This window comes from Panthera leo, chromosome C1 (genome assembly GCF_018350215.1).
Source record: "Panthera leo isolate Ple1 chromosome C1, P.leo_Ple1_pat1.1, whole genome shotgun sequence".
Taxonomy (NCBI): domain Eukaryota; kingdom Metazoa; phylum Chordata; class Mammalia; order Carnivora; family Felidae; genus Panthera; species Panthera leo.
Window position 1 is genome coordinate 50,231,152 of NC_056686.1, and position 15,379 is coordinate 50,246,530.

Here is a 15,379-nt window from a genome sequence, read left to right on the forward strand (position 1 = left end):
AACCAGCTATGTTAAATTTTGGTATCTTTAATATAGTAAAGATAAGTAAAGAGAATTCAAAATTTCCAATGAAACAAAATGCAGATGGGTCTGCTGTTTCAAGAATTTCACAGTTGGAGGTAGAATGGAAATGTTAAACATTATGAACTGATGTGCTTTTTTATTGTTTTAAACTTTTCTGTGCATGAGATACCCACATAGAAAAATGTACATAGGAAGTATGTATGATGGCTGTGCACGTTTTAAGTAATGAAATAATCACCGATGTACATATCGCTTAGTTTAAGAAATAGAATGTCACAGGGGCTTCTGGGTAGCTCAGTCAGTTAAGCGTGTGACTTTGATTCAGGTCATGACCTTTAGGTTCATGAGTTCAAGCCCCACATAGGGCTCTCTGCTGTTGGCACAGAGCCTGCTTCGGATCTTCTGTCTCCCTCTCTCTGCCCCTCCCCCACTGGTGTGCGTGTGTGTGCATGCTCTCTCAAAAATAAACATTTTATTTTATTTTTTTAAACATTTATTTTTTCGGGGCACCTGGGTGGCTCAGTTGGTTAAGTGTCTGACTGCAGCTCAGGACATGATCTCACGGTCTGTGAGTTCAAGCCCCGCGTCAGGCTCTGTGCTGACAGCTCGGAGCCTGGAGCCTGCTTCCGATTCTGTGTCTCCCTCTCTCTCTGCCTCTCCCTGCTTGTGCTCTGTGTCTCTCTGCCTCTCAAAAATAAGTAAATTTAAAAAAATAATAAAAACATTTTTTTCCTTTTCTTTTTTTTTTTTTAACTTTTAGTTATTATTGAGAGACAGAGCATGAGCATGGGAGGGGGCAGAGAGAGGGGGAGACACAGAATCCGAAGCTAGCTCCAAGCTCCAAGCTGTCAGTACAGAGCCCGACGTGGAGTTCGAACTCACAAACCGAGATATCATGACCTGAGCGAGATCATGACCTGAGCCGAAGTCAGATGCTTAACTGACTGAGCCACCCAGACGTCCCTCAAAAATAAACATTTAAAAAAAATAAAAAATAAAAGAAATGGAACATCACATATCCTTGCTTTAAATTCATCCAGAATCCTGACTTTATATATGCTAATGACTCCTAAATTTAACTCTGTGGTCTGGACTTTTCTCCTGAACTCCAAATTTGTATATCCAGCTGCATATTTGACATTTTCACTTGCATGTCTAATAGGATCTCAGACTGGCTATCTCCAAAACTTCTCATTCCTACTCCCACCCATCTATTGCTCTGTAGTTCTCTATCTCCATTAATAGCAGCTCTGTCTTTTCAGTTGCTTAGGCTAAAACCTTGGAGCTTTAAGTCCTTTTGTCCCCTCACACCTCCTGTAGAAACTATCAGTAGGGTCTGTTGAAAGTTCATTAAGAATACATCTAGGATCTCACTTCTCAACACTCCAACTGCTAACCCAGTCTGTAGGCTACCACTATCTCTAGATTACTGCTTTAGTCTACTAACTGGTATCTCTGCTTCTGTTGCTTCCTCCCCTGTAGTCTATTTTCAGCACAGAAGCTTGAGGATCTTGTTAAAAGTAAGTCAGATAATGTCACTTCTCTTTCAGAACACTTCAGTGACTTCCCTTCCCATTGGCTCCGAGTAAATGCTCTGCACTGCTGACCTCAGTTAATGCTCCCTTCTCCTCCTGACTACTCTCCTCTTTGCTCATTCTCTTCCAGCTACACTGATATCTCGCTCATCCTTACACATGCCACTGAGTTTTCTGGCCTTGAGAGTTTCTAGCTTTATGCTGGAGGCTTCTGATCCAAGCTCCTTCCCTTCTTGAGGCCCAGGGCTTTCTGATCTCTTCCTTACTTTTGTGGCCATTAATACCCTGGCTCCAAGCCATCAGGCATGAAGTGATGCCCTTGAGCAAATAAATGACTGTTTTAGAATTCTAGATACTATTCTCCTTTTGAACACATCCTCCACCCCATCTTTTTTTTTTTTTTTTTTTTTGGCAAAGATTTCCTTTTCTCTGTTGCCAGTTCAGCATTCATTAAGACTGTTATGTTTTATTTAACGTTTTATAGATGGCTTCTTTGTCAGCCATTTTGCCAGAATTGAAAGTCTGATGAATTGTTATTAGCTAGTGAAGTTAGATCATTGATTTCTTAGAATATTTTTTTATTATTGTTATTTTTATTTAATTTAAATCCAAGTTAACAGTGTAATAATTTCAGGAATAGAATTTAGTGATTTATCATTTACATATAACGCTCTGTGCTCATCCCAACAAGTGCCCTCCTTAATGCCCCTTGCCCATTTAGCCCTTCCCCCCACCGCCTCTCCCCTAGCAACCCTCAGTTTCTTCTCTGTATTTAAGAGTCTCTTATGGTTTGTCTCCCTCCCTGTTTTTATATTATTTTTGCTTCCCTTCCCTTGTGTTCATCTGTTCTGTGTCTTAAAGTCCTTATATCAGTGAAGTAATATGACATTTGTCTTTCTCTAATTTCGCTTAGCATGATATCCTCTAGTTTCCATCCACGTAGTTGCAAACGGCAAGGTTTCATTCTTTTTGATTGCCAAGTAATACTCCACTGTATATATAAACCACATCTTCCTTATCCATTCATCCATCGATGGACATTTGGGCTCTTTCCATACTTTGGCTATTGTTGATAGTGCTGCTATAAACATTGGTGTGCATGCATCCCTTCAAAACAGCACACCTGTATCCCTTGGATAAATGCCTAGTAGTGCAATTGCTGGGTCGTAGGGTAGTTGTATTTTTAGGTTTTTGAGGAACCTCCATACTGTTTTCCAGAGTGGCTGAATTTTGTTTTTTTCTTGAATTAAAGGATGGAAGACTCCAGACAGGGGACCACATCTTGAAGATTGGTGGCACAGATGTGCAGGGAATGACCAGCGAGCAAGTTGCCCAAGTACTAAGGAACTGTGGGAATTCAGTCAGGATGCTTGTTGCAAGAGACCCAGTTGGTGAAATTTCTGAAACCCCTCCCCCCCCTGCAGCCTTACCCGTAGCCCTGCCTGCTGTAGCCAACAGGAGCCCTAGTGTTGTGAGTATACAAACCATTCTTTAATCTTAAATACTGGATATGAGATCCTGCAAGATTAGAAATCCCTTCAACTCAGAGTGCCAATGATTGTGAGTAGTGTCCCCAAGGAAGTGAAGAAGAACCCCGCTAAGAGACCTTAGATAAGTTTGATTTTCTTTGTTGCTGTGTCTCAGGGTTAAGTCATTCAGCCTTCCTGAGCTTCAGCTACTCCTCTGTAAATTGGAAAATAATAGTACTTGCCATTTCTTTTTCTTAAATAAAGGCTTTTAAAAAACTTTTAAAATTTTGTTTAAAAAAATTCCTTTTTAATGTTTGCTTATTTTTGAGAGAGAGGGACAGAGTGCGAGTGGGGGAGGAGCAGAGAGAGACGGAGACACAGAATCCTAAGCAGGCTCCAGTTTCTGAGCTGTCAGCACACAGCCCAATGCGGGTCTCGAACCCATGAGCTGTGAGATCATGACCTGAGCTGAAGTTGGACGCTTAACCAGGCACCCCTTAAATTTTATTTTAAAGTAAGATTCAAACCCAACATGGGGCTTGAAATCATGACCCCGAGATCAAGAGTTGCATGCTCTACCAACTGAGCCAGCCAGAAGTCCTAGTACTTGTCATTATTACTTCATTAGAGTGGTGTTGAGGCATCCATGTATTGGAGGGGAAACTAAATATTGGTCAGTGTATGAGTTACTACAGATAGGAACAGAATGACCAAAGGAAATAAATAATATTTGTTATAATAATCATTATTATTATCATCAAACACCTAGAATTGTTGAGGTCATCTGAAATCCTCACAGGAATTCTGCAAGATAGGTCTTAATCTTTCATTAAGATAAGATTGCAGGGGCGCCTGGATGGCTCAGTCAGTTAAGCGTCCGACTTCAGCTCAGGTCATGATCTCACTGTCTGTGAGTTCAAGCCCCGCATCAGGCTTTGTGCTGACAGCTCAGAGCCTGGAGCCTGCTTCTGTGTCTCCCTGTTTCTCTGCCCCTCCCCCGCTCATGCTCTGTCTCTCTCTGTCTCAAAAATAAATATTAAAAAAAAAATTAAAAAAGATTGCAATACATGAAGGAACTGAAGTCCAAATTACTCATTAAAAGTCATAAAGTGAGGGGTGTCTGGGTGGCTCAATAGGTTGAACGTCCAACTGTTGATTCCGGCTCAGGTGATGATCCCAGGGTCATGGGATTGGGCATGGGTTGGGCTCTGTGCTGTGTGTGGAGCCTACTTCAGATTCTCTACTGCCCTCTGTCCCTGTCCCCAACTTGTGCTTTTTTTGTCCCTAAAAAAATAATAAACGTATAAGAACAATCATATAGTGAGTAAGTTGAAGCTGGGATTTGAATTCAGGTCTTTCTAGTCCTTTCCAAACCCTTTCCAACCATCACACAGGCTCTGAATCAAGGGGTAATAAAGCGAATGGAGAGAAATAGTTTTTAAAAGGAGGGGCTATGGAAGAAAGAAGGAGAAGTGATTTTGGTGGGAAGAGGTGGAAGACCGTCATTCATCTGCATTCGAGGGGCTGTTCTACGAAGTTGTTGGCCTCTCCCTCTTTGGCATCTTGTCGCTGGAAGTTTTCTGTCGGAGATGTTAGCATCATTTTTGTTTTCCTCCCCAGACTGGTTACAGCCACTTTCTTCCCTTCCATTACTTTAGCTCTCTTGAGCCTCCAATTTAGTAGTTGGGATCAATGTAGCTATGTGATAAGCGAGAATTTGATGCAATCACCCGTTTCCTTTCTCCTGTTAGCGTTTTGAATTGGATCATGTTTTTAGACACTTTATTCTTTTAAAGAACTATTTTATTTTTTTATTTTTTAATTTATTTTTTAATTTTTTTTAATGTTTATTTATTTTTGAGACAGAGAGAGACAGAGCATGAACGGGGGAGGGTCAGAGAGAGAGGGAGACACAGACTCTGAAGCAGGCTCCAGGCTCTGAGCTGTCAGCACTGAGCCCAACGTGGGGTTCAAACTCATGGACCATGAGATCATGACCTGAGCCGAAGTTGGACGCTTAACTGACTGAGCCACCCAGGCGCCCCAGAACTATTTTAAATTAGAAGACAAGTAATGAAAAAAGGTTCTAGGTCGACAGTTTTTGCTCATAATTATTATTCACAATAATTCTTAACATTTGTTTCAAAATTTTTCTTTACATTTGGTTCTTTTTTATTTATTTTTTGAGAGAGGGAGGGTAAAAGTGAGTGAGGGGCAGAGAGAGAGGGAGAGAGAGAAGCGAGGCTCATCCGAAGCGGGGCTCGAACTTAGGAACTTTGAGATCATGACCTAAGCCGAAGTTGGATACTTAACCAACTGAGCCACTCAGGCACCCCTACATTTGGTTCTTTTAGATAAAAATTTATCCTGAGTTTTTTTTCTAAGTGGCTGTATTAGTTTTCTGTTGTTGTGTAACAAATTATCACAAACCTTGTGGCTTAAAACAACACTCTTTGTTCACAGTTGTGCAGTTCAGAAGTCTGGGTAGGATGGGCTGGGTTCTCTACTTAGATTGCTGTGTGGCCAAAATCGAGGGCTTGCCGGACTCTTATCTGGATGCTCTGGGGACAGTCTGTTTCTAAGCTCATATAGATTGTTGGCAGAAAACAGCTCCTTGCATCTGTAGGACTGAAGTCTCTTTTCTTTGCTGGCTGTCAGCTAAGGCCCTCTCAGCTCCTCGAGGCTCCCCGTGGAACTTCTCATAGGACCTCTTCATCTTCAGACCACAAGTCCAGCCCTTATACTTCAAATCTTTGTCACTTCCTTTTCTGCTGCCAGCCAGAAAACTGCTTTTGAAGGGTCTGTGATTAGATTAGATGCACCTGGATAGTCGTCTTTTTGCCACATACTGAAACATAAACACAGGAATAGCACCAGGAATCAAAAATCATGGGGACCATCTTAAGATTCTCTCTGCCACAGGTGCTAAAAAAATACTTGACAAACCATGCACAAATTGACTGTGTACACAGTTATGGAACTAAATATATATCATTAAAAAGTTTTTTTTCCTTTTAAGACACTTCTCTCTCTCTTTCTTTTTTTTTTTTTAGGACAGTTCTCTTTTTGAAACTTATGATGTTGAACTCATTAAAAAAGATGGACAAAGTCTTGGAATTAGAATTGTTGGGTATATTGGAACTCCTCATACAGGTAAATGAATCATTTCCATTTTGTATTTGGAAATAATTGTAAAGGATGTTAAGGTTTCTAGATAGTAAAATTAACTATCTGCAGACTTTAATTTAAATACTGAACAATAAACCGTGTATTTTTAGTGGCAACCAGTTACTTTTCAGTGATTAGAGAATTACAGTTTTATCTCAGTAGTTTTATAGCTGACTTGATTTTCATTAACAAGGATTTAATTATCCAACTCATCATATAGCATTTGAATTGTACCTTCTTTTATTTCTTAAATATATTTAAAATATTGTGACTGTTACATATTATGACACTTTAGATGTGATAAAATAAAGATTACTGTATTTCATATTATAAATGTCAAAAAAGTGTTAGTATAACCACATATATATATAAAACAATTTCTTTGATTAGAATTATTTTCCTGTCATATAAAAAAGGGTTCTATTGTAATAATAAATACATGGCCCAAGTATTTCTGAATAACATCCCCTCAGCTCTTACATGTAAAGATTTGGTAACTTTCACTGTACGAATTACTCTGTTATTATAAGACAGTCATTAGAGTAAGGTAAAATAAATTTTTTGCACAAATATTTGCTAGTAACATGAATTCAGAGGTATGAAATGTTCTAGTTTTTTAAAAAATGGCAAGATTAGAAAGTTAATTTTTTTTAAAAATTATTATTTTGCATACTTACAGCAGGTGGAAAGATTAAGAGTGCTAATGTATTCAAAGTCCTGAATGAAATTCATGTCAGGCCACCTTGTGCTATTTTAGCCTAATGAAATAACTGTTTTCAAACCTTTAGATTTTTCTAAGTGCCACCTTTATTAGGTTCAGAATTTAAATGAGTTCCAAAAGAGCTAAGTATGGATTGTATAATAATGTTGGGGGAAAAAAAAACTATATTGAATAGCTCTTAATATGCTGTCTGGTTAAAGAAATCATGACTTTGTTCCTAAACTTGTGGCTTATGACTCAAATACTCTATTAAGTTTTTAGAGTGTTCTTATAAAGTTAACAATATACACACAGAGTAAAATGAAAGTGAATGATAGAAGACTGAGAAAATCTGATGTTTATGTTACTGAATAAAGAAAAGAATCCTTTACCTTCTTTACCTTCAAAAGAAGTTTTGGAGACTGGGCGGGGGGCAATGGTAAATCCAAAAACTAGAACATTTAAAAACTCAAACTCAGCATGCTATTTAACATGTAGTGTTTCAAAATAATATTCATTTTATTCCATTCATTGGACTTTTGAGGGGGTTACTTAGTTCTGAAAGGGATAGAAAAATGAATGTAAGAAAAGTCTAGTCAGAGAAAGAAATATGTAAGTAACTGTCAATTATTTAAGGATAAGTGAAATATATGTTTTAGTAGAGATCTAAGCAAACTATCATGACAGTTGAAAGATTAAATTTGATGAAATAAAGAATTCGCAAAGAAAGGTATTTGCGCTAGTCATGAAAAAGGATTTTAGTAGAAGGGGTGAGGTTATAGGAAGAAAAAATGGATAAGAAAAGGGATAGCATCATGACAATACTTAGTGTTTTGGTGAAATCTCAAGTCTTGTGTGTGTGGACTTTTGTCTCTTTGGAGGGATGGTAGTTGGATGTAAGGAAAAAAAGATATTTGGGGCAGAGTATAGAGGTCCTTGAGTATGAGTCTATGAAATTTACAATCATTTAGGCAATAGGAATCCATTGCTGTTTAGTTTTCTTCTATTGACAATATTTTAAGTTCATTTGAAATAAAAGAATAAAAGTACAAAATCATCCAGAGTTATGGTTTTCATTTTCCAGTTTCTCCTCCAGTCTTTGCCCCTAGGAACGCATGCTTTTTATATAGTTGTAATTTTTATATAGCCATTTGTTTCTATTTAAATATTTTATAATATAAAGATTACGTAACATTGTGAAGATTCTACTTAAAAAAAAACAAAACAAAACACTATGTGTACTTTTCCGTATCTGGGAAGCTAACAGTGAACTAAATGTAGGCCGGAAGACCAGGTAGGAGGGAGACTCTTGTCTTAGTGCTGGTGAAAAGTGACAAGGTCTCTGAGGCAGCAGGGAGAAGGGAGACAGCCCAAGAGAAGAGGCTGAGACTGCCTGGGCTCTCCTGAATTCCAGTTGGTGGTAGAGCACATTTCATCAGGGTTCCATTACTGATGATTTTTCCAGAAATAGTCATCAGTCACATCATTTCAAATTCGGGTCACTCGTGATGGTGACAGTTTGAAATAATCCATCAGTTTCCCTGCTTGTGTTCAAGATAGTATTTATCAAGCCTCGAGTCAGCCCCTGTAGCTAATTAACCTCTTGATATGAATTTTGCAATCAAGGTCTAATTAGAGCTTTCTTCCTTTTTCCATATGTTTTCATGCACCTCAGGGGAGGCTTCAGGGATTTATGTGAAAAGTATAATACCTGGCAGTGCTGCATACCACAATGGCCAAATTCAAGTGAATGACAAAATAATTGCTGTAAGTACCTGTCCTCTGTTTTAGAATGGAATCAACTTGGGGGGTCAGGGGGAGTTATCTTTATTATAATGTATGTGTGTGAGAGGAGAATGGCTTCGCATAATCTCATAATGTTTCAAAAAATTGAGTGTCATCTCATTGATTTGGACTCTTGGGGTTCTAAATTTGTTTGTTTGCTTTTTGTTTTTGTTTTTCATTGTGTGTGAAGAAACAAATCAATAACCATATTGGTAGGAAGAAAACATATATATACACACACACACACACATATATCTGAAAGATGGTCTGTGATTCTTCTAGAAAAGACTTTTTTTTAATTTTTAAAAAATGTTTTTATTATTTATTTTTGAGAGAGAGAGAGAGCGCGAGCGAGCGAGCATGCGCATGAGCTGGGGAGGGGCAGAGAGAGGGAGACACAGAATCCGAAGCAGACTCCAGGCTCTGAGCTGTCAGCACAGAGCCTGACCCAGGGCCTGAACCAATGAACCGCAAGATCATGACCTGAGCCAAAGTTGTCAGATACTGAACCGACTGAGCCACCCTGGTGCCCCTAGAAAAGACTTTTCAAACACCTCTGTGTTTTTTAAACTCACTCATTTTTCATAGAAAATAGGCTATTAACCAGATCTTTTTATCTCTTCATGAAAGTAATTTTTCTACTAACCATAAGTAATTTTGAATACATACAAAAACATAGAATTATTTTATATATTGGAGAATATAATAATTACCTTTTGTCAATTCAGACTGGTCTTTCTTCATTTAGTAGAAATTGGTTAAATTTTAAAGTTTATTTGAATAATATTTTTGAAGCATACACACATACACACATTTAATTTAGTGATTTACATAGAAACAAATGTTCATTGGTGTCATTTGAATCTTCGTCCTTCAAGTCCATCTAGGGAAGCACCTTTCATGACTCTTGGCTTAGGAAGCGTCTTGTGATTTGCAGGGTATGGAGTCAAGCAGTAAGCAGTGGATGCTTTGGAGAAAATACTTCTAGGGAAAACTAAACGTAATGGTTTGGCCAGCTTGGGAGATGAGGCCTGTGTGTTCTGATGGACTTCAGAAGTGAGGAATTGGGCTTGACTTAGATTAGTAAATCCGTTTCTTGCATATACTTCTTCACGGCACTAGAAAACCCTATGGGGGGAGATGTGTGTATCTCTTCTGGAAACTACCACATAATGATATGATAGAGGGATGAAGTATTGGATGACCTCTTCAATGTTGATAATACAGGCTTGTAGTTAGTACATCTTGAGAGCTGTGTTTAACAGTTGACCATCTTTGAAGGCACTTTGAATTTTGAATAGCATAAGAGACTAAGACCTTTTCCCTCTCAGGCTGTCAGTTAAAATGTGTGACTCTCAATTACAAGTTTGAATTTGCTCTGTAGGTTTTCAGGACATTTGTCAGCATGTTTCACTACTAATTTTGCCTCCTATTCAAAAATAATTCCTTAGGTTTAATACAAATTCGTTTTGGCATAAAATGAATTGCCTGATTTTATTCTGCCTTGTCAGAGTTGAAAATAGTAGCTAACTTGAAGCTTCTGTTTAATGTGTCTCTTAACATTTTAGGTTGATGGTGTCAATATTCAGGGTTTTGCCAACCAGGATGTTGTTGAAGTGTTACGAAACGCAGGGCAGGTGGTACACCTAACTCTGGTTCGAAGGAAGACATTTTCATCTGCTTCTCCACACGAATGGCCTTCAGACAGAGGTAGTTCATTCCACGATCCCTCTCCCCACCACGTAGTCTAGGTCTAGAAGAATATCTTATCTACAGAAGTTGCTCTGTGAGTCTGGGAAGGAAAAAGTGCCCATCTTGTATAATGTAGTGATGGAGAAATGAATCAGCTAGCTCATTTGTGCATTGAAGAAGAACTTCCTTGTGCCATTCCAAATGTTAGAACGTGAACCCTGACATGCATTAAGCTTTGAGAGCTGTTTGAAATGGAGATGGAAATCGTTTTTTCCAAAAAGCTTCTAAATTTCATTTATTACTTATATTTGAATAATAAAGCTTCGACACCTTTTGTTCTAGGGGCTCTCATTTGTCTAAGGCTTTGACATTTTGCACACTTAAGATTTCATACTACTTCTAACAATATATTTAATTCTAATGTCTCCTGATTTACCCTATGAAATACAGAGGGGAGAAAATAAGGATTTCTATTAAGAACATTTTTATTTGTAAAATATTTGTTATTTTGATTAAAGAATAGCAAATTGTCATTATGGAACAAATGGTATGCATGCCAGTTTTTTAATTATCAAGTTATTAATGTGTAGATTGAAAAATTTGACAGTCCTGAAAACAAATTCAATTTAAAATGAATGACTAGTTATAGAACTAGTAAGAAATAATTCCATTAGAATTTGTCAGAAGATGAATATATTTTTTTCCTCTCTTCTGAAGATATAATAAGCCTGGAAGCCTTGTCTCAACTAATATTGATTTGTATTTAAATGGGAACTTTTTAAGTTTTATGTGATAGTGAAAATTTTGCTGCTGAAAGACAGATGCCCTGTCAACTGCATCGTATGTATGAAATTAAACATTGCCTAAATAGTACAAATTGTACCAATGCTATATTGACCTTAAAAGGTTTACATAAATATTTATACCAACATAATGGTTTTTAATAGCTCTGATAGAGCCCTTGGCTTCAGTCTACTGTATCAAATAAAGTACGTTATCTGCGAATTAGCAATTCTTTCCTGCGCATGCCTCCATTTTAAATTTATGTTGGGATAAATTTTGACTCTAAATTCGCACTTCTTCCACGGTTGAGATGTCCTTCATGTGGGTTTCACTAGCACCCTTAGAAGAGCGCTGTACTGTAGCATTTATCACTCTGTTTGGGGATCACCTGTTTCCTGTGTAGTCACTATAATGAAAGGAAATGGTGATGCCTTTGTTCCCTGCCCCACGTAACACATTTTCCTCTGCCTTCAGTCTTTTACTGAGGGAAACTGCACGACTTCTAGCGCTTGCCCAATACTTGCCTCTACTATTCTAGATCTTACTGTCTTTCTCTCCTACTGTTTGTATACCTTATATATCTTTTTGGTGTACCTGTTTGTATACAATTGTATACCTTGTAGCATACAATTACATCATCTACTGCTCTGTGCTATAAACTGTGGTGTGTAACTATTCTCCCCAGTTACACTAGCAACTTTGGGCCTCGTTACTTTGGCTAGCACTAGGCTGTGGTTTTAGTGTGTATCAGTGGATTAATGATGTAACAAATATCATGTGGTTGAAAATTTCATGCTAAGATCATAGGAACTTTTAACTGGCTATATTTTTCAACATTTTATAGTTGACCTCTGAACAACACAGGTTTGAACTGTATAGGTCCACTTATATGTGGATTTTTTTCCAATACAGTACTGTGCTATATTTTCTATAAATGTGTTTTTTTTTCTTTCTTAAGATTTTCTTAATAACATTTTCCTTTCTCTATGTTGCTTTTACTTTTTCTCTAGAATACGATATAATACATAATAAACAAGTTCTGTTAATTGACCATGTTGTCAGTAAGGCTTCCTGGTCAACAATAATCGGCTATTAGTTACATTTTGGGGGGCATTCAAAAGTTACATGTAGATTTTCAATTGCATGGGATGGGAAAGTGCCTCTAACCTCCACATTGTCCAAGGGTCAACAGTATCGTAAAAATTTTTGTAGATTTTTTTCAATGTTTATTTTTGAGAAATAGCATGAGATGGGGAGGGGCAGAGAGAGAGGGAGACAGAGGATCTGAAGCGGGCTCTATGCTGACAGCAGAGAGCCCAATGCAGAGCTCGAATTCACAAACTGTGAGATCATGACCTGAACTGAAGTCGGATGCTTAACCTACTGAGCCACCCAGGCGCCCCTGTAAAAATTTTTAAACATACAGAAAAATTGAAAAACATATAACAAATACCCACGGACCCACCATTTAGATTCAACAGTTAACATTTTGCCATATTTGTTTCATCTATTTGTCCTTTTCCCTGAACCCTGTGAGAGTGAGTAGTAGACATCATGGCACTTTATTTTTTTTTAATTTTTTTTTTTTTAACGTTTATTTATTTTTGAGACAGAGAGAGACAGAGCATGAACGGGGGAGGGTCAGAGAGAGAGGGAGACACAGAATCCGAAGCAGCCTCCAGGCTCTGCGCAGTCAGCACAGAGCCCGATGCGGGGCTCCAACTCACGGACAGCGAGATCATGACCTGAGCCGAAGTCGGCCGCTCAACCGACTGAGCCACCCAGGCGCCCCGACATCATGGCACTTTAGTCCTGCATACTTTATAGCTTCTAAAAATAAAGATATTGTCTTACATGATAATATATCATTATCACAACGAAGAAAATTAATAGTAGTCCCTAATATCCAATGTGCAGCACGTACTTAAATTTTTTTAATTGCCCCAAATGTCTTCTGTAGCTTCTTTTCCCACTCCCCACTCTCTGAAAGAGAAACCTCATAACATCAAGATTCAATCATGCGTTATGTTTCTTTGGTTTCCTGTGTTAAGTTTCTTTAGTTTCTTAATCTAGAAGAATCCCCGACCCCTGCCTCCACCTCCATGGCACAGACTTTTCGTGGAAGGATTTGTCCATTTTGTCACCAGAACACTACATTCTGAATTTCATTGTCCTTGTGGTGTAATTTAACTTGTTCCTCTATCCACTGTGTTTCCTGTGAGAAGCTAGATGTAAAGCCCTAGTTAGATCCAGGTTAAATATTTTTGGTAAGAAAACTTTTAAATGTGTGACCATTTAAAAATGACCAAAAATGACTCTTGTTCAACCTTTCTTGTGTTTAACAGATACATAATGACTTGCATGCTTGAGATTGAAAGTTTTGGATATCCTATTACTCAGCTCAATTTAGCTAAGGGAGGAGAACCCTTAGCTGCAACCAGGGGAATTCTCTCCAATTCCCTTCCAATTCATAAAGTTACCTATGTAGAGTTTTTTGTTTTTGTTTTTGTTTTTTTTAAACTTATGATGGTGTCATGCCAGAACTTAGGTGAGCCCAGAGCAGTGGGACAGGCTTATTCTGCATAACCTGCTCCTTACCCACCACAAGTGCAAGGGTATATATAGACCTTAGTGTTCTTTTTCTTTACCAAGGCTATGTTGATAAGTATCTTTTGTAGAATGACTTGGCCTTGCCCTTCTTCCCCATTGCCTGGTTCCATATCCTTTCCAATGCTACCAGAGCTTCCTTATTTTTTTTTAGGAATTGAGTGGTTATCACACATGACGCTTTAAATAAAGTATCATATATGTAAGTTACCTGAGATGTTTGTAATGAGGTGGTCAAATGGGAGAACAGGACTAGAATGAACTCACTTAAATATGGTCTTCAGCTGCTAGTGATTCAAGTTAGTAATTCTTTTTTTTTTTTTTTTTTTTTAGGAACTGTCATAGAATCATCGGAAATACCAGCCCTCTATTCAACTGGAGCAGTGGAAACGGAAACGAATTTGGATGGTGGGGATGAGGAAACTGAAGAAAGAATGGGTAATCTAAAAGCCTTAGAAAAATTAGGTAGGCACAAAGCATTCAATTCAAAACAATCAAAGTAATTTGACTTTATTTGTTAACTGTTTTCTCCCTTTAGAGCTAATATGAGAAATTTTAGAGACATTTTGGAGATAGGAAACAGGATATTCTTAATATCAACATCTTACCACTTGTGACAATTGAAGACCAGTTGTTATTGTTTAATCTTTGTTTAATTAATTTTTTTAAAACTTTGTTTTGAGAGCACAAGTAGTGGAGGGGCAGAGAGAGAGGGAGAGAGAGAATCCCACGCAGGCTCCATGCTGTCAGCATAGAGGCTCGATCTCATAAATTGTGAGATCATGACCTGAGCCGAAATCAGGAGTTGGATGCTAAACCAACTGAGCCACCCAGCCTCCCCTGTTTAATTAATTTTAAATGCATTTTTATTAGCATGTGTTAACCCTTTTCATCTTGCTAGCATTTTAACAAGCTTACTGCATATGTTAGCTTATGTATTGTCGTTGATACAGTTATAAATATCTAGGTATCTGTATACATGTAGCAGTGTTTTTTAACATAATAATTTGTAATCTATACATATGTATGTTTTATCAAACTGCCAGATTGTTACATATTTATACTTTAATCTTTTCAATTGATGTGCAACTTTGTCCTCTTTGTACTTTGATAACTTGGCTACGTAGTTGACTGTTCTGCAAGCATTTTGAATAACCGTCTCACACAATTCCCTGCACAGCATTGCTCAGGAAAGCCTTGACAATTGAATGAAATGGGATACTTCACACCATCCTCTTCCAGAGAAGTTTTGGCTTTGTCTTGTGTCAGGAAAGAATGGCCTGAAGGAAGGAGTAGCCCCTCATTCAAGTTAAAAAATTTCCTATAATTTGGAAATTTACCTTATTCTTTTTTGACCCGAGTGGATTGTATTGTAGTTTGATCTTTGCTATTTAAATTCAGGTGTACCCGGATAGATTGTCATGGAGCTATTGGGTGAAAATCAAATACATTCTGAAATTAGAAATATCTTCAGACATTTTTATCTGCTCTTTTTGGATCAATCTCACTGCATTTTTTTCTTCATGAGTATGTTTAATTTCAGTTTGAGAGTAAGACCAATGTCATTGAACTGCTAGAAGTTAGCTTTCTTGTTTGCTGTAGGGGCAGAAAAACTC

At 37.7% G+C, this 15,379-nt stretch overlaps 1 protein-coding gene across 1 annotated transcript in view; it reads left to right on the forward strand.

Annotated features, from left to right (window-relative positions):
- Window positions 1-15,379, forward strand: part of PATJ (PATJ crumbs cell polarity complex component) — a 363,753-nt gene that overhangs the window by 37,674 nt on the left and 310,700 nt on the right. The window contains exons 9-13 of the mRNA XM_042951928.1: window positions 2,812-3,030; window positions 6,082-6,181; window positions 8,572-8,663; window positions 10,250-10,391; window positions 14,097-14,228. Coding sequence (XP_042807862.1) covers window positions 2,812-3,030; window positions 6,082-6,181; window positions 8,572-8,663; window positions 10,250-10,391; window positions 14,097-14,228 — 685 coding nt within the window. The remainder of the gene's footprint in view (window positions 1-2,811; window positions 3,031-6,081; window positions 6,182-8,571; window positions 8,664-10,249; window positions 10,392-14,096; window positions 14,229-15,379) is intronic.